At 40.1% G+C, this 24,504-nt stretch overlaps 1 protein-coding gene across 5 annotated transcripts in view; it reads left to right on the top strand.

The window, feature by feature from the left end:
* usp34 (ubiquitin specific peptidase 34) overlaps positions 1 to 24,504 on the top strand; it is a 472,579-nt gene that overhangs the window by 402,530 nt on the left and 45,545 nt on the right. For all 5 annotated transcript variants that reach the window (XM_060831547.1, XM_060831550.1, XM_060831548.1 and 2 more), the window contains 5 exons: positions 5,740 to 5,844; positions 5,952 to 5,996; positions 6,539 to 6,643; positions 6,970 to 7,117; positions 8,259 to 8,893. In XM_060831547.1, coding sequence (XP_060687530.1) covers positions 5,740 to 5,844; positions 5,952 to 5,996; positions 6,539 to 6,643; positions 6,970 to 7,117; positions 8,259 to 8,893 — 1,038 coding nt within the window. The remainder of the gene's footprint in view (positions 1 to 5,739; positions 5,845 to 5,951; positions 5,997 to 6,538; positions 6,644 to 6,969; positions 7,118 to 8,258; positions 8,894 to 24,504) is intronic.

Raw genomic sequence — 24,504 nt, 5'->3', positions numbered from 1 at the left:
GCTTATGTATTTGTGGGCTGTATGCATTGGAATCCTGCAACAATTGCCTTAATTTTCTATCTCCGGATCTGGTTATGCAAGTCAGTTTTCCAATTCAAGTTTTGTAGTAATCTGCATTATTCTCATTTTTTGATCCCGATAACTGTTGCGAAGAAAACTCCATTGTTTAAGAAGCCTGTTGAGAAATATAATAAACTACTGTAAAACTTTTATTCCCACGCAGTTTTTTTTAGATTACTTAGTGTGGCAACAGGCCCTTCGGCCTAACAAGTCCACACCGATCCGCCGAAACGCAACCCACCCACACCTATTCCTCTACATTTACCCCTTCACCTAACACTATGGGCAATTTAGCATGGCCAGTTCACATGACCTACACATTTTTGGACTGTAGGAGGGAACCAGAGCACCCAGAGGAAACCCAGGCAGACGCTGGGAGAATGTGCAAACTCCACACAGTCACCTGAGGTGGGAATTGAACCCGGGTCTCTGGCGCTGTGAGGCAGCAGTGCAAACCACTGTGCCACCATATACCGCATTGTTGTAGTATTTCCTCTGATGTCTAGCTGTATCTCACTGTATGTACAGAAATCAAACATCATTTAAGAATGTCCAAAACAAGAATGTCATAACTGTTAATAGAATGTATTCAGAAAAATGTATTTTATTCAATTTTATTATATTCTGAATGCCTGTCAGTTTCCTTTCCTGATCTCTTACAAGCTTAGCTCTAGAGTTACAGGTCATTTAATTTTGATGATATACATGAATTTCTTTAGATATACTAATACTTTGTAAATATTTAATTCCCCTATAAATATATACAAGTTAGTTTTGATAACAACTGAAAGCTTTCAAACACCGTCCAGTGATGATAAATACCAGATGCCGCATGTGGACCATTTTGTTGAGATTTGTAGCAGGCCTGCCTATCACAGCAGGAGTATACTCCACAAACCCGCTCATTCAAGAAGATCATGGCAGCTCTGATTGTATGCTTAATTCTATAGTCCTGCCTGTCCACCTGTAACCCTTAACTTGATCGAAGATATGTCTAACTCAACACTGAACATATTCAAAGACCTCTTTCTAAAGATGCCTCAAACCTTGTATGATTTGCTAAGATCTAAATCAATATAAGTTCAATCTACTCAATCTTTGCCTGTAAAACAATCCCTTTATCCCAGGAACCAAACTTGCCAATCTGCGGTGAACTGCCTTCCAGTTAATATATCCTTCCATAAGTGAGATGACCAAAACTTTACTTTGGCTGTAGTCAACAATGCCTGTTTAGTTATAATAAGACGTCCCTATTATCATGTCCATTCCCCTTGCATAGAGGTCAACCTTCCATTTGTTTTCCTAATTACTTGTATGCTAAAGTTTTATATTCCATGATCAAAAGCACCAGATTCCTCTATCACAGAATTATTTGTGTTTTTCCATTTAAATAATATTCTGCTTTTCTGTTCTTTCCTTTGCATTTTCCCATCTTGTACTCTGTCTGCCAAGTTATTGTAAACTCATTGATGGCAGCCAGTGAGGTGATAGTTTGCATTGTGATGGTCACCTTCCTTAAACTCTACAATAAAACTGGAGTGTCTTCTCCATGGAGCAAACTTGGGCAAAATTTGTATGGACCCTGAATGTCCAAACACCAGGGTCGCCAGCACAACCTTCCAGGTTGAGTCCAAAGGAACATGAAGCAGACTTTTACTGGTTTGGTAACAGGAGTTGTAAAAAGGTGACATTTAATTATCAGTTTGTCCTTGGGTTCCACCCAAGATATTTTGTCAGTGTTTACTGCTTTAACTTTCAGTTTTCCTGAGGTATTTAAATGGAAATGGAACCATTTTCCCAGAGCTGGAAGTTTGGGCCTGCACACTGCATATCTGAAGACCAAACCTTCTCTGAAACTTTAGCCTGGTTGAAGAGGGCTAAACTTTCAATGTGCCATTATAAGGAGATCTTGGCAGACAGACACTGTCTTGATGAAGAGAGACTTGTACTTTGGCTTTTTTATTAAATGCTGCTAGCTGGCTTTGTGGGTAGAAAATGTGAAGCGAAGTAGCACGTGCAAGCAGATAGCATGCTAACTGTCTTCATCCACATGTTGATTGTACCAACGGACTTATTTAATATGTGTTTATTTAATCTGTCTGTATCTCCTTGCTAATTGTTTGCTTTCCTACCAATCTTTGTCACCAGCAAACTTTCCTTTTGTAAGGTTAGTTTCTTCATCTGGGTTATCAATATGGGTTCTAAATAATTGAAGCTTCCAGCAATGATCCTTGTGACACCAAATTAGTTAGAGTTTATCAACCTCTAGCATGGATGGAAGATTAGCTGACTAACAGAAGGCAGACAGTGGAGATAAAGGAGACTTTTTCAGGATGGCAGCCAGTGACCCCAACAGAGGTCAATGTTGAGACCACCATTGCTTACGTTAGGCATTAATGATTTGGACAAAGGGACTGAGGGTAATGTTGCTAGGTTTGCAAGTGAGACGCAGATAAGTGGAGGGACTGGTAGTAGTGAGGAGACTGCAGACGTAACTTGGACAGGTCAGGAGAGTGGGCAGAGAAATGACAGATGGAATACAATGTGGGAACGTGTGAAGTTATGCACTTTATTAGGAACAATGGAAGTGTACACTCATTTCTAAATGAAGAAAGGCTTTGGAAGTCTGAAGCACAAAGGGACTTGGGAATCTTAGCTCAGGATTCTCTTAATGTTAACATGCAGGTTCATTAGGCATTTAAGAATGTGAATGCAATGCTAGTATTCATTTCATGAGGGCTGGAATACTAAAGCAGGGATGTGCTGCTGAGGCTGTATAAGGCTCTGATCAGATTGAATTTGGAATATTGAGAGCAGTTTTGGGTCTCAAATCTTAAAAAGGATTTGTTGGCAGTAGAGGGGATTCAGAGGAGGTTTGCAGGAAGGATTGCAGGGATGAAGGGCTTGTCATATGAGAAGTGATTGGGGACTCTTGACTCTGCTTGATGAAGTTTTAGAAGGCTGAGGTGAGGTTTGGGGAGGATCTCATAGAATACTGAGTCCTTCCCAGAGTAGAAATAGAGATACTTCTACTAATATGAGAAACTAGAAACTGGGGACACAACCTCAGAATGAAGGGACAACCCTTTGGAATTGTGGTGAGGAGGAATTTCTTTAGCCAGAGGGTGGTGAATCTATGTAATGCTGTGTTGGCCAAATCATTGAATGTATTTAAGACAGTGATAGGTTCTTGATTAGTAAGGGGATCAAAGGTTAAAGGAGGAGAATGGGTATGAGAAACCTTTCAGCCATGATCAATTGTTGGAGCAGTTCCGTTGGGCCATGTGGCTTAATTCTGCTCCTGTGTTGTTGACCAAAGACCTTGGAGTGCAATATCCATGGCCTAGTGTTCAAATAAAGAGAGCTGTCTCTGGAACTAGATTCATGGAATCATAGCTTACAAACAACAACCAGACAACAGCATTACTGTCCCTGTTTGTCTTTTCCCATTAGCAGCACAGTAAGAGAGAGTCGTAAGGGAATCATCCTTAGTGACCTTAACATTTGACTGTGGCCCCACTGAAATCTCATGGCATCAAGTCAAATTCAAGCAAATTGCACAATATCAGGTTATAGTCCAACAGGTTTACTTGGAGGCGTTAGCTTTCAAAGTGCTGCTTCTTCATCAGGTGTTTGTGGAGCAGAAACATACGACACAGAATTTATAACAAGAGGAATGCAGTGTCATAAAGTGTCATATTAAACAAATTTAGCTTTGATCTTTTAGAACAATCATGTTTCGGTTCCTTCATACGTAAATCCCAGAAGTTTGTTAAAGTTACATTCTCAAGAAAGCTTTTAACAGTAGGTGCCATCTCAGCTCAAATAATATATTGAAGGTGTGATGTTAAAGTCGATCTGTGTCCCAATGTTGGGTGACACTGATTCTATTTGTAAAGTGGGATTTACAGAATTTTACATGCTTGATGCAGTTTTTGAGCAAAATAAGGTGTAATTCTGCAAGTACAAGTTTAATTAAACTAAAATAAATTAAATTACATATTAATGAACCTAAACTAGCAAAACCATTCTAAAAGGTGAAAGACTTAATCTAAGTTTGTTTAATATATTTTAGTCGCGTGACACTGTAAGCTTTTCCTATAAATTGTGTCTTATGGTCCTGCTGCACATCCACCTGATGAAGGAGCAGTGCTGCAAAACCTAGTGCATCCAAATAAACCTGTTGGACTATAACTTGGTGTTGTGTGATTTTTAACTTAACTATTTAGTGTTCATGTTTTGGACTATCATTCAATGGTTGTTTGTAGTTTTAAATAATTGAATACAGTCAATGAATTTATGAATTTAATACTTTAATCTTATGATCTTTCTTTGTCCTAACCAGTGCCCTAATTTACTGATTAACAAATACAAGTCACTTGCCTCCTTAGGTAATTAATACCATTAGACCTTGCCCCCAAGTCTTGTCTCATGCTCTCTTTCCAACTGCTTCTTATTTAAAAACAAACAATAATGCCACCTTGTCGTTTACTGCATCAAATACCCAAGGTTGTTACTGCATAACATCGTGGCTGAAAACTGATTTCCTAGTGATCATCATACAACTCTAAATAATTTCGATAGTTGATAAAGAAATGTTGCATGTATTGCCTAGATTTTCTAAATTAATTCATACTATCATTAAAACATTCTCTTTAAAAGTTGTCCCTCCTGTTCATTGAAACAAAACTTTCTTTCATTTACTAACTAATGGAAGGATGGGATCAAATGAAATTCTTTTTAATGTTGTATTGTTCCCTGAGAACTTCGGGCAAAATTTATGCACACCTAATGCATCCTTGGCAGGAGAAGCTGGGATGTGGAGTACAGTATAATGGGGTGGGAATATGTGTAATAGAAAGCATATCATTTTTCAGACTTAATCGCAACTAAGTCTGGGTGGAGCAGTCAAGTCCAGCATTTCCTCTCGGAGGACAATTAATGTCCCTAAGTAATCAGTTACAGGCCTTGTCCCATCACCATACCTGCTGGAAACTAGCAAAAGATCCATAGGAAGTCACTCTCCTGCCCTTTACAGTGAGCTGATCTAATCAGTGTGACCAGTGACCACATCCCGGAGCTCCAGGGATGATCTTTAGCATCTGGATGACAGCAATATCCGCAGTGGGCACCTCTTCTGGCCTCTGTTCTCCTAACAGAGACATCCGCTATATAGGGGGGTTTTATGCAAAAAATATTCCCCTGCAGAATTTAGTAATGAAGTTCGCCTGCAATTGGAATTCTGTTCCAACAGTGTTCCCAGAAAAGACTGCAGCTAGGTTGTCACTGCCTTTCCAGCCAGTAGGCTGGCCAAATTTCATCCTTAAAATGTTCTTTTATTAGATCTACCATGCAAAAGTTTGTCAGTTTCACATTTGGGCTAATAAATATTAAAATGTGCATGTTAGCATCATCTATGTAATGAAATATGTTTTCACATTTTAAATGATGCAAAATTAGCAATTTCTAGGAGACTTACTTGATCTTTATATTGTGTTGACCCTGTACTGAAAATGGATCTTTATTATATTTGTTTTTGTCTCAAGATGTGCATTTTAGAACATGTCAAAAATGCTTTGCTCATTGGTAGTTATTTGAAATTTTGCTGCTGTCTTTCACTAGATGCTGCCTATTTATTGAACTTTTCTGATAGTTGTTATTTCTGGTTGTTTTTCTCAGGGTTTCCCATTTTTGTTTCAACATATCCGAGATGGTATTAACATCAGACAGACATGCAATTTGATCTTCAGCCTCTGTCGTTACAACAATCGCCTTTCAGAACACGTATGCATATTTGGGACCACTGCTTTTATTTGAATAGATATTTGTTATAGGGCTGGGGGAGAAATTTACAAATGTTTATAAATACCGTTCTCTCTTTGTGTGTTTAGATTGTGTCCATGCTATTCACATCAATAGCAAAGCTGACTCCTGAGGTATGTCTGTTGTATTGTTGTATTTATTGACTTTGAGAAAAAGTGCTACAGCTTCTTCACAGCATCTTATGTTTTATTTGTCAAGTGTACTGTTTTTCCTGAAGGCGATAATCTGTAGGCCTCTTGTGTGCTACTAACCTTTCAGTCCTTGCCCAAGTGGATTTTATTTACACACATTGTGAGCTCTTATAATATAGTATGGCAGCAAGTTAAACCAGGTCTTGATGTCACCCGACATTCAACTTTGAATATGTGATCTAAATAGCAAATTAATACTTAGTCCAGTTTTTCACATCTTAATTCAGGCTTTTCTTGAGGTCAATTGTAATGCCCACCCACCTGTCTGACTAAAATGAACAAATGTCCCATAGATCACGGATTGAATTTTCCATATTTATGTGGTTCAGATTCTTGAGTGCCTGAGAATGCTGAGGTATTGAGAGTAAAACAGTTTCCTGGTCACTTAAGTTTTGCAGCAAAGGAATCTTTTAATCAAATGCATTATTCATCTATAAACGCTGTATACTTCATATTATTTCTAGGCTGCACAGCCTTTCTTTAAACTGCTTTCTATGTTGATGGAGTTTGCTGGCGGACCACCTGGAATGCCTCCATTTGCATCTTGCATTCTTCAAAGAATTTGGGAGGTATGAGTAAACAACTAATTTGGTAAAATGTATTGCAAAAATGTAAATTTTAAGGTGTTTGATTTTCACAAAGTATGGAATTTGGAGAACTGAATTTGTTTTTTTTTCAGAAATGTTATGGTTGATTTAATTGCTGTGTTGAAGCACACAATTATTCACAATATATTTTGGTTTTAGTATGAGTTAGGTACGTAATTGCAGAATTTCAAGCAAATGAAAGTTCTTTTCATAATTGAATACTGACAGTTGCACTATCTAATGGCAGAGTTCAAATTGTGTTTTAGGTTATTAAAACAATTAACAAGTGTTCTCTTCTGTTTGATTAGGTTATTGAATATAATCCTTCTCAGTGCTTAGATTGGCTGGCAATGCAAACACCTCGTAATAAGCTAGCTCATAGCTGGGTACTCCAAAACATGGAGAACTGGGTGGAGCGTTTTTTGTTGGCACACAACTACCCTCGAGTCAGAACATGTAAGTTGGTGCTAGATATATGTTTTAATGTTCTAGTTTGTAATTGAATATTTTTGAAATGTGCCTTTCCATTGTTAACCACACTTTCACTGGTCTTTGGTAAAATAGCGTGGAATGCAGTGGTTGCATATATAGCCTTATTTAGTATCTATTTTATATCGTGCCAAGGATCTTGTTTTTGAATAATAAATCAGTGGCTCAGTTCATAGTAATATTGTTCTAAGTCAAAAGATTGTGTTCAGATCTCCTGTACTTGGATCACAAAGGTCAGGGCTGATACTCAGGTGCTGTGCTGCAGGAAATATGCCATTTAACAGATGTGTTTTTAAAACTGAAGCTCTGTCTGCTCATACAGGTGGATGTAAAAGTTCCATGGCATTATTTCAAAGAGGAGTACAGTAGTAGTTATCTCAATATCCTGGATAATTCAAAGTTTATGAGAAGATTTGTAGCTCGGGTGCTTGTTGTTGTGGTTGTGTTCGCCGAGCTGGGAGTTTGGTCTAGGTGACATCCTCAGTGCTTGGGAGCCTCCTGTGAAGCGCTTCTGTGATCTTTCCTCTGGCGTTTGTAGTGGTTTGAATCTGCCACTTCCGGTTGTCAGTTCCAGCAGTCCGTTGCAGTGGCCGGTATATAGGGTCCTGGTCGATGTGCTTATTGATTGAATCTGTGGATGAGTCACTGACAACCGGAAGCGGCAGATTCAAACCACTACAAATGCCGGAGGAAAGATCAAGAAGCGCTTCACAGGAGGCTCCCAAGCACTGAGGATGTCACCTGGACAGGGGACGAAATGTCTGCAACACAAATTCCCAGCTCGGCGAACACAACCACAACATTCTGGATAATATTTATCACTCAACCAAACTGTTGATTTGGCCATTGTCAAATTCATAACTGTGGGAGCTTACTGCATACGCATTCGCTATCCTATTTTCTACAGCAGTGAACTATTACTCTTAAAAAGTACTTTGTTGGCTGGAAAGTAATATGGCTTGACCTGTGCTTGTGATAAATCTATCTGAAAACAAGTCTTTTTTTTTTGCTTTAAAGAGTCAAGAAGTGATAACAGTATCACAATCACTGTTTGTAGCCAAATATTGTGATCCATTCTATTGATTGTAATTTTGTTCATTCCTTACAGCTGCAGCTTACCTTTTGGTTTCTCTTATTCCAAGCAATTCTTTCCGTCAGATGTTCCGATCAACACGTTCTTTGCATAATCCTACGCGTGATTTACCTCTTAGTCCAGACACTACTGTTGTCCTCCATCAGGTGTACAATATTCTTCTGGGTCTACTTTCAAGAGCCAAACTATATGTTGATGCTGCTGTCCATGGCACCACAAAATTAGTTCCTTATTTTAGCTTCATGACGTACTGTTTGGTCTCGAAGACTGAGAAGTTGATGTTCTCTAGTTACTTCATGGACCTCTGGAATCTCTTCCAGCCTAAGCTGTCTGAACCTGCAATTGCAACAAACCACAATAAACAGGCACTGCTCATCTTCTGGTACAATGTATGTGTGGATTGCCCAGAAAATGTGCGATTCATTGTACAGAATCCTATAGTGACAAAAAACATTGCTTTTAATTACATCTTGGCTGATCACGATGACCAAGATGTTGTTCTCTTTAACCGAGGGATGCTACCTGCATATTATGGAATTTTACGCCTGTGTTGTGAACAATCCTCTGCTTTCACACGGCAGTTAGCTTCTCATCAGAATATTCAATGGGCTTTCAAAAATCTAACACCTCATGCAAGCCAGTACCCAGCGGTAAGTGTTTTATATCACTTTACTAGTTCTCAGCCTAGCTGGACTTCATGTATTTCAGTAAGCAGAATTTGCTGTTCTTGGAAGTGTTGCATAACATAATCTAGTAGAAAGTGCATTAGAACAGTCCTGCATGCTGGATCTCTAATACAAACATAAGATTCATTTTTGAAGTCGTATATGATTTTTTATGACCAGTATGTGTATTTGTTATATTTATTTTGACTTTATGCAGGAATATTTCCTTTTTTTAAACATGTTATTAATGTAACACAGGTGGAACTCATGTATTTTGGATTTTTTGAATCTAAACCAGCAGCTTTCTGACATAATTGTGCAATAAGTTAAACTTCTAATGCTTTATTAATATAAGTTGTTTGTTAAACCAAATTCTAAAATAATTTGTCCATCACAATGGACACCTTTGACATTTGTTTACACTTCCCGTTAATAAATTGATATGATCTATATATTCATTATTAAGAGACTAATAGTTTTTTTAAAAGAAGGGAAACTCTACAATATCATTGGAAAAAATCCCAATGGACAACATTTTACTTTTTAAAACTTTTTATTATAGCAAACTAACTAAAATCAACATAATTCAAACATTGATTAACAAATGAAGAATACTTAACGTTTTTGCCTTGAGCACAATAAAATACTGTTATGTACTTACATAATGTACTTACATAATGTACTTGCATTACTACTTTCACAGATGTATTATCGCACATGTGATCTTAGTCTTTCCTGTCTGCCTCCATTTTGTATGATATTGCACTCCTCATGCAATTATTTTGGCTTTTGAGTCATATTCGCAAGCAGATCTATTCCATCCAAAAGTCCATGGATACATTGCCACTGACAAGGAACAAATTATGAACCTGTCTCATTCTGGTCACAGCTGTCTCAATGACGCAAAGTCACTAGAGACTCCCCTCACTGACCCCTTTAAATGATCTGCTGGGCTCTGTCAGCACTTCAAAAGCAATAATTCATAATTTCTTACTTTTCCTGCTTTCAGTGTTCTCTCTCTTCCAACTTTATAACAGAAAGTAATACTCTCTCTGATGTGATCTCCGAAACATCATTCACTACCAGGAACTGTTGAAAGACTAACTAAGCTAAAACTGTTGCATTCAGAGTGAGGTATTTGTTGTTTTCTAAACACTTGAATTGCCAGGCATTTGGATTGACTACCTGCAAAAGAAAACAGACAAAACCCAATCCCATGGCAGTGGAGTTTTATTTACCCTTTTGCTTCTTAGCAGCTCAACCCTTTGAGAACTCTAGGTCATTGGGCATTTCTTTGGACCTAATTAACCTTCTTTTAAAGCTTCCCAGTCCATTTTGTCTATAAAAGTAAAAGAAACACAAGCTTTCCCAGCACATGGTAATTACGATTGGGAAAAAGAGTATCACGTTTTATTATGACTTTTTGTACTTGTCAAGAGGTTGGATGCCAATATTAAGAAATTTAACACTTTCTGGCATCCATTTTCGGCAAGTTCTAAGGTGTGTTCTCGGGTCATATTTAATAAAATCACATAACCAGTTACTTTGCTTCCACTCCTTCCATTTTTATACTTATTTAAACCTGGGATATGAACATCATTGGCAGGACAACGTCTATTGTCAGTCCCCAATTGCCCTTGAGAAAATTTGGCAAGTGACACCAAATCCTCTATGGGGGGATAGGGGCATCGACTTCGTACAGGAGGCTGAGGGGTGACCTTATAGTGGTTTATAAAATCATGAGGGGCATGGATAGGGTAAATATACATCATATTTTGCTTGAAGTGGGGGAGTCCAGAACAAGAGAGCATAGATTTAGGGTGAGGGGGCAAAATTTAAAGGACAGGATGTACATGTATTTGGAAAGGCAAGGACAGATTAGGGATGGTCAACATGGCTTTGTGCATGGGAAATCATGTCTCACAAACTTCATTGAGTTTTTTGAAGAAGTAACAAGGAGGATTGATGAGGGCAGAGCAGTAGATGTGATCGATATGGACTTCAGTAAGGCGTTCGACAAGGTTCCCATGGGAGACTGATTAGCAAGGTTAGATCTCATGGAATACAAGGAGAACTAGCCATTTGGATACAGAACTGGCTCAAAGGTAGAAGACAGAGGGTGGCGGTGGAGGGTTGTTTTTCAGGCTGGAGGCCTGTAACCAGTGAAGTGCCACATGGATCAGTGCTGGGTCCTCTACATTTTGTCATTTACATAAATGATTTGGATGTGAGCTTAAGAGATACATTAGTAAGTTTGCAGATGACACCAAAATTGGAGGTGTAGTTGGCAGCAAAGAGGGTTACCTCAGAATACAATAGGATCTGGACCAGATGGGCCAATGGGCTGAGAAGTGGCAGATGGAGTTTAATTTAAATAAATGCGAGGTGCTGCATTTTGGGAAAGCAAATCTTAGCAGGACTTATACACTTAATGGTAAGGTCCTCAGGAGTGATGCTGAACAAAGAGACCTTGGAGTACAGGTTCATATCTTCTTGAAAGTGGAGTCGCAGGTAGATAGGATAGTGAAGAAGGCATTTGGTATGCTTTTTTTTATTGGTCAGAGTATTGAGTACAGGAGTTGGGAGATCATGTTGCGACTATACAGGACATTGGTTAGGCTACTGTTAGAAAATTGCGTGCAATTCTGGTCTCCTTCCTATCGGAAAGATGTTGTGAAACTTGAAAGGGTTCAGAAAAGATTTACAAGGATGTTGCCAGGGTTGGAGGATTTGAGCTATAGGGAGAGGCTGAACAGGCTGGGGCTGTTTTCCCTGGAGCATCGGAGGCTGTGGGGTGACCTTATAGAGGTTTACAAAATTATGAGGGGCATGAATAGGATATATAGACAGTCTTTTCCCTGGGGTAAGCGAGTCCAGAACTACAGGGCATAGGTTTAGGGTGAGAGGGGAAAGATATAAAAGAGACCTAAGGGGCAACTTTTTCACGCAGAGGGTGGTACGGGTATGGAATGAGCTGCCAGAGGAAGTGGTGGAGGCTGGTACAATTGCAACATTTAAGAGGCATTTGGATGGGTATATGAATAGGAAGGGTTAGGAGTGTTACGGGCTGCATGCTGGCAGGTTGGGATATCTGGTTGGCATGACAGGTTGGAGCGAAGGGTCTGTTTCCATGCTGTACATCTCTGACTTTATGACCTAAGGGGCAACTTTTTCACGGAGAGGATGGTGTGTATGTCAAAAGAACTGCCAGAGGAAGTGGTGGAGGCTGGTACAATTACAACATTTAAAAGAATCTGAATAGATATATGAATAGGAAAGGTTTAGAGGGATATGGGCCAAGTGCTGGCAAATGGAATTAGATTGATTTAGGATATCTGGTTGACATGGACAGGTTGGACTGAAAAGCTGTTTCCATGCTGTACATCTCTATGTTTCTAGATAATGAAACATATGGATAATGGTCCAAGGTAGTCTCTTAAATGTTACAATTGTACAAGCCTCCACCACTGCATGATCAATTAAAAAAACTAAGATAGGGTCTGGAGCTGATCCATAGGTAGCAAGTAAGGGGATAATGAGGAATGAGTGTACTACATGAACCTCTGTATTCCATGTAGTACAGGTGCCCATATAGCTATTCATAAAGGAGTTTCAGGATATTGATGCAGCCCCTTCATTCCATATCAAGAATGAAACTTAAAGCTGATGGTTTGAAAAATTGTCAAAACAATTTTATATTTTTTTAGATATAAAAAATGTCCTGTTATCCATTGGAATATTTCCTACTTGTGGTGGCAAAGGCCAATGGATCATTCCTGATGAGGGGCTTTTGCCCAAAACATCAATTCTCCTGCTCCTTGGCTGCTGCCTGACCTGCTGTACTTTTCCAGCAGCACACTCGTGATATTAATTCAGAAGGATAGGCTGAGGCAGAAGAGACACACAGTGCTGGAAAAAGACCATGTTATCAAGGAGAATACTGAGATAGAGGCTATTAGACTCGACGAGATTGAGGTTCACAAGGAGGAGGTGTTAGCAATTTTGGAAAGTGTGAAAATAGATAAGCCCCTGGGCCAGATGGGATTTATCCTAAGATTCTCTGGGAAACCAGGGAAAACATTGCAGAGCCTTTGGCTTCGATCTTTATGTCATCATTGTCTACAGCAATAGTGCTAGAAGACTGGAGGATAGCAAATGTTATTCCCTTGTTCACGAAGGGGAGTAGAGACAATCCTAGTAATTATAGACCAGTGAGCCTTCTATTGTGGGTAAAGTTTTAGAAAAGGTTATAAGAGATAGAATTTATAATCATCTAGAGAGGAATAAGTTGATTAGATATAGTCAACACAGTTTTGTGAAGGGTAGGTCATGCCTCACAAATCTTATTGAGATCTTTGAGAAGGTGACCAAACGGGTGGATGTGGTATATATGGATTTCAGTGAGGCATTTGTTAAGGTTCCCCACGGTAGGCTATTGCACAAAATATGGAAGCATGGGATTGAGGGCGATTTAGCGTTTTGGCTCAGAAATTGTCTAGCTGAAAGAAGACTAGGGGTGGTGGTTGATGGGAAATGTTCATCCTGGAGTTCAGTTACTAGTGCCGTACCACAAGGATCTCTTTGCAGCCACTGCTGTTTGTCATTTTTATAAATGACCTTTATGAGGGCGTGAAGGATGTGTTAATAAGTTTGTGCATGACACTAAGGTCAGTGGAGTTGTGGATAGTGCTGAAGAATGTTGCAGATTACAGAAGGACATTGATAAGCTGCAGAGCTAGGTTGAGATGTGGCAGATGGAGTTTAACGTGGTAAAGTGTGAGGTGATTCACTTTGGAAGGAGCAACAGGAATCAAGAGTACTGGGCTAATGGTAAGATTCTTGGTAGCGTAGATGAGCAGAGAGATCTGTGTCCATGTATGTAGATCCCTGAAAGTTGCCACCCAGGTTGATAGGTTTGTTAAGAAGGCATATGGTGTGTTAACTCAATCCCTGTACCAATAAAAGTTTCGAAACGACGAGGTTATGCTGCAACTGTACAAAGCTATGGTGTATTGTGTACACTTCTGGTCACTGTATTATAGTAAGGATGTGGAAGCTTTGGAAAGGATTCAGAGGAGATTTACTAGGATGCTGCCTGGTATGGAGGGAAGGTCTTATGAGGAAACGCTGAGGTCACATCTTGATCAGATGAGCCAATGGGCTGAGAAGTGGCAGATGGAGTTTAACTTAGATAAATGCGAGGTGCTGCATTTTGGGGAGGCAAATCTTAGCAAGACTTGTATATTTAATGGTAAGGTCCTCAGGAGTGTTGCTGAGCAAAGAGACTTTACAGTACAGGTTCATAGCTCCTTGAAAGTGGAGTCGCAGGTAGATAGGATAGTGAAGAAGGCACTTGGTATGCTTGCGTTTATTGGTCAGAGTGTTGAGTACAGGAGTTAGGAGGTCATGTTGCAAATGTACATGACATTAGTTAGGCCACTGTTGTAATATTGCATGCAGTTCTGGTCTCCTTCCTATCGGAAAGATGTTGTGAAACTTGAAAGGGTTCAGAAAAGATTTACAAGATGTTGCCAGGGTTGGAGGATTTGAGCTATAGAGAGAGGTTAAATAGGTTAGGTCTATTTTCCCTGGAGCCTCGGAGGCTGAGGGGGCTGCCAGAGGAAGTGATGGAGGCTCGTACAATTGCAACATTTAAAAGACATCTGGATGATATCTGAATAGGAAGGGTTAGGAGGGATATGGGTTGAGTGCTGGCAGGCGGGACTAGATTGGGTTGGGATATCTGGTCGGCATGGATGAATTGGACCGAAGAGTCTGATTCCATGCTCTACATCTCTATGACTCTATGACTTGAGGCTGTTTTCACTAGAGAGAAGGTTGAGAGGTGACTCCATTGAGACATATTAGTTACTCAGAGGGTTCGATAGGGGGGACAGAGAGAGCCTTTTTTCCTCGGATGGTGATGGCTATCACGAGGGGACACTGCTTTAAATTGGTGGATGATAGATATAGGACAGATGTCAGAGATAGTTTCTTTACTCAGAGAGTAGTAGGGGCGTGGAACGCACTGCCTGCAAAGTAGTAGACTCGCCAACTTTAAGGGCATTTAAGTGATCTTTGGATGAAAATGAAAGTGTAGGATAGACGAGCTTCACATTGGTTCCACAGGTCAACGCAACATCAAAGGCCAAAGGGCCTGCATTGTTCAATGCTCTATGGGCGCAGAAATAAGTGGTCTTTATGGTAATGGTTGATAGTACCTCAGAATGGGGTCAAATAAGATGCTGAAGTTGCTAGAAGGCTGATTCTACCCAAGATTGATTAGAGAGGGTGAATTTAGAACGTAATGTTAATATCAAAGTATAAGTTATCCATGAATTTTCAGAACTGTTATGGCAGCAGACAACATTTGGGCCATCGTGTCTGCAATGGCTCTGTGAGTATTATGACTTGGTAACTTTCTCCTACCTTTACCTGATGATTATTTGAATAGAAACAAATGTACAGAATTATCTAATGGTCTCTTGACTATCGAATCTGCCTCCACCACATTTCTAGGCAGTGCATTTGAAATGTTAACTATTCCCTGCATGAAAACGTTTTTTTTCATGCACTGCATTCACTTTGTTAACAAATTACTTTAAATCTCTGTCCTTTCATTTTCAATCCTTTCATTAGTGGGAACGATTTCTCCCTCTCTACTCTGTCCAGGCACCTCATAATTTTGAAAACTGCAATCAGATTTCCAAGGAAAACCTCTCCGGTGTACCTTCACATCAGAAGTTTTATCTGTAGAACCATTCCTGTAAATCTCTTTACCTTCTCTCCAATGTATTCACATGCCTTCTGAAGCACCCAGAACTGCACGCACTTCTGTAGCTGAGGTCTAGCTAATGTATTATCCAAGTTTAGCATAACCTGCTTGCTGTTGTACTCTACTTTGTAAATGGTAAAGGATTGAACAGAATTGATGTCCAAAAGGACCTAGGTGTCCTTGTTCGTAAGTTACTGAAAATGAGCATACAGGTGCAACAAACTATTTGGAGAGAAATTACGTGTTAGTCTTTATCACAAGAAGTTCCTAAACAGCAGCAAATAAGTCTTGCTTCAGTTGGAAAGGACATTGTGGGACCACACCTGGAGTAATGTGTTCAGTTCTCATCCTCTTACTGAAGGGAGGATATACTTGCCATAGATGGAGTTCAGCAGAGGTTGATCAGATTGATTTCTAGGATGGTGGGACTGTCCTACGAGGAGAGATGAGGAGACTAGACTTGTTTTCTCTGAAGTTTAGAATAGTGAAAGACATTCCCATAGAATCCTACAAAATTCTTAAAGGGACAGACAACAATTGCCGAAAGAATTATCCATTGGCTGCAGAGTCTGGAATTGGAGAGACTGAATTTAAAAAAAAGTATAAGACTGAAATGAATAGAACTTCTTCACTCAGAGGTTGGCGGATCTTTGAAATTTTCTACTCCAGAGGATTTTGAAAGCTCAGTCATTAAGGAAGGGAGTGATGAATTTCTAGTTTCTAATGACTTCAAGGAATATGGAGATAGCGAAGGGAATGTGACTATGGCATTGAGGTAGATGTTCAGTTATGATCTGGATTGGTGAAGCAGGCTCAAGGGGCTGAATGACCTGCTGCTCCCATGTACTTCTGCTCCAATAGTTATGAACAGCTCTGTCTACCTGTTGCTAATTTTTAATGAGTTACTTGACCAGTGGACGCATGCTTTGATAGATTGAATTCAGTCCTAGTTGGATCTAAAGCTTTATGAATTATATTTAGCTAAAAGATACTTTTGTAAGGGAATTGAATATGTTGTGGCAATATAATACAGTTAGTATCAACTAGGTAGGTACTAGTTGAAGGAAGCTGAAAATGTGTTGCTGGAAAAGCGCAGCAGGTCAGGCAGCATCCAAGGAGCAGGAGAATCGACATTTCGGGCATGAGCCCTTCTTCAGGAATGTTGAAGGAAGAAAAAGATAGAGGTTTACAAAGAAAATTTACAGCACAGGAACGGGCCCTTTGACCCTCCAAGCCTGAGCCGATCCACATGTACCATCTAAACCTGTCGGTCAATTCCTAAGCATCTGTATCCCTCTGCTCCCCACCTAATCATGCATCTGTCCAGACGCATCTTAAATGAATCTACCATGCCTGCCTGTACCACCTCTTTTGGCAACGCATTCCAAACGCCCACCACTCTGTCAGAAGTACTTGCCACGTGTATCCCCCTTGAAATTTCCACCTGTTACCTTGAAAACGTGACCGCTCTTATTGAATCCTTCACCCTGGGAAAAAGCTTGTCTTTATCCACTCTGTCTATATACCCTTCATGATTTTGTCAACCTCAATCAGGTCCCCCTCAATCTCCTTTTTTCTAATGAAAACAAACCTAAGCTACTCTACCTTTCTTCATAGCTAGCACCTTCCATACTGGGCAACATCCTCGTAAACCTTCTCTGCACCCTCTCCAAAGCGTCTACATCCTTTTGGTAATGTGGCGACCCAGAACTGTACACAGTATTCTAAATGTGGCCAAACCAATGTCTTGTACAATTTTAACATGATCTGCCAGCTCTTATACTCAATACCCCGTCCGATGAAGGCAAGCATACTAATATGCCTTCTTGACCACTCTATCCACCTGTGCAGCAACCTCAGGGTACAATAGGCCTGCACTCCCAGATCTCCCTGCCCATCAACGTTTCCCAAGGCTCTTCCATTTTTTCCATTCAGCAGATGCTGAAAAATGTGTTGCTGGAAAAACACAGCAGGTCTGGCATCATCCAAGGAGCAGGAGAATCTACATTTCAAGCATAAGCCCTTCTTCAGGAATGAGGCAGGTGTGCCAAGCAGGTTTAAATAAAAGATGGGGAGGAGGGACTTGGGGGAAGGGCGTTGGGAATGCGATAGGTGGAAGGAGATTAAGTTGAGGGTGATAGGTCAGAGAGGGGGTGGGGGCAGAGAGGTCGGGAAGAAGATTGCAGGTCAAGAAGGCGGTGCTGAGTCCTAGGGTTGGGACTGAGATAAGGTGGGGGGAGGGGAAATGAAGTAGCTGGAGAAATCTGCATTCATCCCTTGTGGTTGGAGGGTTCCTGGGCGGAAGATAAGGCACTCTTCCTCCAGGTGTCGTGTTGCCATTGTGGCGATGGAGGAGGCCAAGGACCTGCATGTCCTTGGCGGAGTGGGAGGGAGAGTTAGTGTTCAGCCATGGGGCGGTTGGGTTGGTTGGTGCGGGTGTACGAGAGACCCTGCCCCCTGTAAAAATGCCATCAGGGTAAAAACGGCAGGGTGGGAGCAGGGATGAATGCAGATTTCTCCAGCCTCATTTCCCCTCCCCCCACCTTATCTCAGTCCCAACCCTCGGACTCAGTACCGCCTTCTTGACCTGCAATCTTCTTCCCGACCTCTCCGGCCTATCACCCTCACCTTAATCTCCTTCCACCTATCGCATTCCCAACGCCCCTCCCCCAAGTCCCTCCTCCCTACCTTTTATCTTGGCCTGCTTGGCACACCTGCCTCATTCCTGAAGAAGGGCTTATGCCTGAAACGTCGATTCTCCTGCTCCTTGGATGGTGCCTGACCTGCTGTGTTTTTCCAGCAACACATTTTTCAGCTCTTCCATTCATTTGTGTAATTCACTCCAGAATTAGTCTTGCCTAAATGCACCACCTCCTTTTTGTCCGTATTGAAATCCATCTGCCACTCTTCCGCCTAACTCTCCAGTCTATCTATATCCTCCTGTATTCTTTGACAGTCCCTTATGCTTTCTGCTACTCCACCAATCTTCGTGTCATCTGCAAACTTGCTGATCGTACCAACAGTGCCCTCTTCCAGATCATTTACGTATATTGCAAAGAACAGTGGCCCCAGGACTGATCCCTGTGGAACACCACTGGTCACCTTTCTCCATTTCAAGAAACTCCCTTCAACTACTACTCTCTGTCTCCTGTTGCTCAACCAGTTCTTTATCCATCTAGCTAGAACACCCTGCACACCGTGACTTCACTTTCTCCATTTAGTCTACCATGGGGAACCTTATAAAATGCCTTACTAAAGTCCATATATATGACATCAACAGCTCTTCCTTCATCTATCAACTTGGTCACTTCCTCAAAGAACTCTATTAAGTTGGTAAGGCACGATCTCCCCCGCACAAAACCATGTTGCCTATCACTGATAAGCCCATTCTTTTCTAAATATAAATAGATCCTATCCTGCAGTACCCTCTCCAGCAATTTTCCCACCACCAATATCAGGCTCACTGGTTTGTAGTTACCCGGAATATCCCTACTACTCTTGTACAGGAGGACAACATGAGCAACCTTCCAGTCCTCCGGCACTTCACCTGTATTTAAGGATGCCACAAAGATATCTGTCAGGGCCCTAGCTATTTCCTCTCTCACCTCCCTCAGCAACCTGGGATAGATCCCATCCGGTCCTGGGGATTTGTCCACCTTAATAACCTCTAGCCTACCCAACACATCTTCCCTACTTATGTCAATGTGATCCAAACTAATTAAACTTCTATTTCTAATCTCAAGATTCATCATATTCCTCTTAGCGAGCACTGATGTAAAGTAATCATTCAGAATCTCACCCATTCTCTCAGGTTTGACACACAGCCTTCCTTCATTATCCTTTAATGGATCAATCCTTTCTCTAGTTACCAGCTTGCTTCTTATTTGATGAAATCCTTTAACTCTTGTGATGCTCCAGGAATAAGGGGCTCGGGTATCATTGCACATTAAAGTAAATTGTAACACTGTTGACAAGCCCTTCCCTCACCTTTCCAATGATTGAGAATAGATTGATCGGGGATAACTGACTAAATTAAATTTCTTATGTGGACAGGACATACCTAGGCAATTTTCAACAAGTCAAGTAGATATCAGTGTTGTAACTGATCTGGAGCAGCTTGGGTGAGAACTGCTGAGCTTAAGATTTGGAAAACAGAACTCATGGCCACAAATGGTACAGCAATTAAGTTGGAAATACTCAAGCCCAAAACTAGATGAAGGCAAATATCTTTGAGAATTACTTTTTAAAAATAATGTTGTTTTGCAATACTAGCATTCTGTGCCTTTTGTGAAGAAAAAAATTGACACTAGTCAAGCTTTTAACCTAATTGCTAAACTTATGGTCAGTTTGTGTTTAGCAGTGTGGAAACAGGCCCTTCGGCCCAACAAGTCCACCCTGACCCTCCGAAGAGCAACCCACCCAGATCCATTCCCCTACATTTATCCTTTCACCTAACACTACGGGCAATTTAGCATGGCCAGCTCACCTAACCTGCGCATTTTTGGACTGTGGGAGGAAACTGGAGCACCTGGAGGAGAATGTGCAAACTTCACACACAGTTGCCTGAGGTGGGAATTGAACCCAGGTCTCTGGCGCTGTGAGGCAGCAGTGCTAACTTACTGAGCTATATCTTGTGATGGCAGCTGTGATGGAAAGGCTGGAGAGCTAATGTTTCGCAGGATTTTAGTTTGCTTGCTGCTCAGGAGCCATTTTTATCTGTAATTTCAATCATAAAATGTCTAAAAATGTTCTGGTCACAACTCCAGGTTTAGAGTGTAGCAGGTAGCAGGAAACAAGGAAGTATACTTTACTTCTGAAATTTCAAAGCTGAATTATGGTTCTATGAAGGCAACTCTTTAGGCTTCTCTTATTACCAGCGTTATCATTAATTCTACCTGTGTGGGCCCCCGATGTCTGCGGGTAGCATCAACTTCCAGAATTAGAAGTCAGTACCGCATGCTAATTACCTGATGTGCAGTTGGAGCAGCTGCATAGCTTTAGAGAGAACATTGCTTACTACATAGATGGTGAAAGAATAGGATTAAGTCCACAACTAAACCAGTTTTTCTAATATATTCATAGAATTGTAGAAATGTTTTTACTCAGCTACATAGTCATTACAAAAAAAAATGCAATAGTATTTCTGTCCATGTGTGCCATCTGGTCCTGAGCTACTCTTTTGCTTGCCCCATGCCCCTTAAAGTCCTTTTAAAGGACATTTGATGAGCAACAAAAATGAGATGTCAGCCATCAAGCTTCTCTCAGGAAGGAAGCAGAACGTAATTTTATATAGTGCATTTAAGATCTCATAAGGTCCAAAAGTACTTTACAGCCAATGATGTACTTCAGAGGTGTAGTCACTGCTATATTATAGGAAACACAGAAGCCAGTTTATATACAGCTAGATTCCACAAATTTTAGTGAGGTCATGAGTGGATAAGTTTTTTTTTATTATATTTGCGAGCATGGATAGAATTGAAGACAGACAAACTGATAGAACTGGTGAACAGTATAAAAGAACCATGTTGAACTTGAATAAATTAGTAATTACATGGGAGTGATCTGAAAGAACTGTGTTAAACTTAAATAAAGGTAATTACTTGGGAGTGAGGGCAGAGTTGGTGAGAGTGGATTGCAAGACGAGTTTAACAGAAAAGACAATTGATAAATGGCAGAAATTTTGTTAAAAAAAATCAAAGTTATATCTCAATGAGAAGGAAGGATTCCAGGAGAATATAAACAGCTCATGGGTAACCAGGGAAGTTGAGGACAGTATCAAATTGAAAGAAATCTATATTGTGGCAAAGATTAGTGATAAATCAGTGGGTTAGGAAAATTTTAAAAGCCAATAAAAGATTACCAGAAATATCATAAACAGGCAGAAAGAAAACTAGGAGGGTAAACTAGCAAGTACTTGTGAAAGCAAACAGTAAGAACACCTTTAAATGTATGAAAAGGAAGAGAGAGGCATCAGTGAACATAGGCCCCTTGGAGAACAAGGCTGGGAAAATATTAAAGGGGAGCCAGGTAGAGGAGTTTGCCTAAGTCTCCACAGTAGAGGATACTAATAGCATTATGAAAATATTAAGTGACCAAGGAGATTGGGAAGGGGGAAATAAATAAAGTGCAAAGGAAGCTGGAGGTCTAATGCCAATAAAACTGCTAAATATGATGGATTGCATTTCAAGATTTTAAATGAAATAGCTGCAGAAATAGTGGATGCACTGGTAGTGATCTTCCAAGAATCCTTAACATTCTAGAAAAGTTGCCGAGGATCAGAAAACTACCTATGTAACACATTTAATCAAAGAAGGAGGGAGACAAAAAAAAATGTAAATACAGGCTGGTTAACTTAACATCCCGTCATTAGGAAAATGCTAGAGTCTGATATAAAGGCTGTACTAGCAGAGCATTTAGAAACACAAATGGAGTCAGCATGGCTTCATGAAGGGAAATCATGTCTGATAAATTTATTACAGTTCTTTGAGGAGGTAACTAGCAATGTAGATAAAGGGGAACCTACAAATGTAACTACAATGTATTTGGATTTCTAAAAGGCATATGGTTAGATTCCACACATAGGGCTCCAATAAGAGCCCATGATTTTATGGGTCAGAAATTAGCACGGATAGAGGATTGGCTAATAGGAGACAGAGTTGTGCTCAGTGGGACATTTTCAGTATACCAACCTGTAACTAGTGGAGTGCTGCAAGGATCATTGAAGCCACAGGTATTTATATATTAATGACTTGGATTATGGAAGTATTATCTCCTAGATTGCAGATGACAAAAATAGTTGGAAAGGCAAGTCATGAGATGACACAAAGAGTCTGCAAAAGAATAAAGACAGGTTAAACTTGGAGATGGAATGTAATGTGGGAAAATTTGAGTAATGTATTTTGGTCAGAAGAAGAGCTAAATAATATTTAAATAGGGAAATGCTGCAGGATGTTGCACCATAGGGATTTGGAGTCCTGCTGCATGAGTCATAAAAATCTGGGATCCATGTTCAGTGGGTGAAAGGGAAAGCAAATGGATGTGTTGGCTTTTAGGAATGATGTATAAAATAGGGATGTCTTGCTAAAACTACACAAGACACTAACCAGACCACAGTTGGAATATTGTAAAGAGTTTTGGCTCTTTATCCAATGATAGGTATACTAACATTGGAGACAGTCCAGAATAGGTTCACTTGTTTGACCTTCATATCAAGGGATTGTCTTTGAGAAGAGGTTGAGTTTGTACACACAGGAGTTTAGAAGCATGAGAGGAGACCTTATTGAAACATACAAAATTCTTCTTGGGCTTGAAGGTGTAGGACCAAAGGGCATAAACCCAGAATTGGGAGGTATCCATGTAAGACAGAGAAGCAGAGATTTTGTTTTGTCTGAGAGTGGTAATCTGTGAAATTCTTTACTGAAGAGAGCTGTTGAGGCTGGGCAGTAAGTTTATTCAAGGCTGCTGGAGATAACTGTAAATTCACCTAATAATTAGAAATTTATGGTGATAAGGCAGAAAAATGGAATTATGGGTTATCAGATTAGCAATAATATCGCATTGAGTGGCAGAGCAATCATGATGAGCTACTTGACATGAGTGCTGAGGGTTTCAGGCATGTTGAGAAATTGAGGTGTATGTAATCTGCATTTTATGAATAGAGGCTTATAGTATAAAAACAAGATGGTTATGGTGATTATTTTTTTAAAAATGTCTAGTTCAGTCTCAGTTGAAGAATCCAATTATTGACACCATACTTTGGGAAGAATGAGAAAATAATGGCGAGGATACCGAAAACATTTACAATACCAGTTCTGGGGATGAGGAACTTCATTTACAAAGGTACATTGAAGAAGCTGTGATGTTGTACTTGGAGAAGAGAAGACTGAGAAGTGGTTTGATAGATGTGCTCAAACGTGACCAAAAAAAACTAAAAGAACTACGGTTGCTGGATATCAAAAACAGAAACAGAAATGGCTGGAAAACTTAGATCTGGTTTCTTCTGTGGAGAGAAAGCCGAGTTAGCATTTCTGGTTCAGTGATCTTTCTTCAGAAGAAAATTCTGCATAGTGTATAGGCTAGTGCATATTTGATGAGTTTTTCAGCAGATTTTGTTTCATTGCTTAAAATTGAGATGCCTAGAGAGATTAGAGAAGAGATGATTTTCCTATTGAGGGTCAAAAACATTAGAACAGTGATTTAAGGTGAATGGTAAAGGAACCAAAGGTGACAAGAACTTTTATTCCGCAGTGAATGATTACGATCTTGAATGCATGTCGTTAGTGTAGTGGATGCAGTTTAGAGAATAGACTTCAGGTAAAAGCTAGTATATACCTGATATAACTATTTTTATAAACTACACAGTCGAGGTGGTGATGTCTTAGAATTGTCCCATATGGTAGGAATCACTAAAAATGCTATGGTATTTCTTTCCTATGGCAACTCTGAGGCTGTTTGTAACTTTGATGTCATGTTTGAGTCCCTAACTGAGTTTTCAACCCATACAAAAAGCAATCATGTACTCAAGGCTATATGCAAGACCTGCTAGAGTGAAGATTCAGAATTGCAAATAGTTTGGCCAGGAGGTGAATTTCCAGGAGTTTCCACAGTTGAATGTTGCATGTTGTGTGCAGGAAGTCAACTAGTTAGAATCTTTTCCCATTATTAACATCACGTGCCCAAAGAAAATTGACAAACCTACACTTGATGAAAGTCAGCACAGGAACTAGTGCAAATATCCTTCTAGTCAGAATCCTGAAGAATATGTTCCTGGATCATTGGAAGTAAATGATCCAATGTACAACAGCAAAATTAACTGCCTGTT

This window comes from Hemiscyllium ocellatum, chromosome 10, assembly GCF_020745735.1.
Source record: "Hemiscyllium ocellatum isolate sHemOce1 chromosome 10, sHemOce1.pat.X.cur, whole genome shotgun sequence".
NCBI lineage: Eukaryota > Metazoa > Chordata > Chondrichthyes > Orectolobiformes > Hemiscylliidae > Hemiscyllium > Hemiscyllium ocellatum.
The sequence above is the reverse complement of the archived record's forward strand: the minus strand, read 5'-3'. Positions and strand labels throughout refer to the sequence as shown.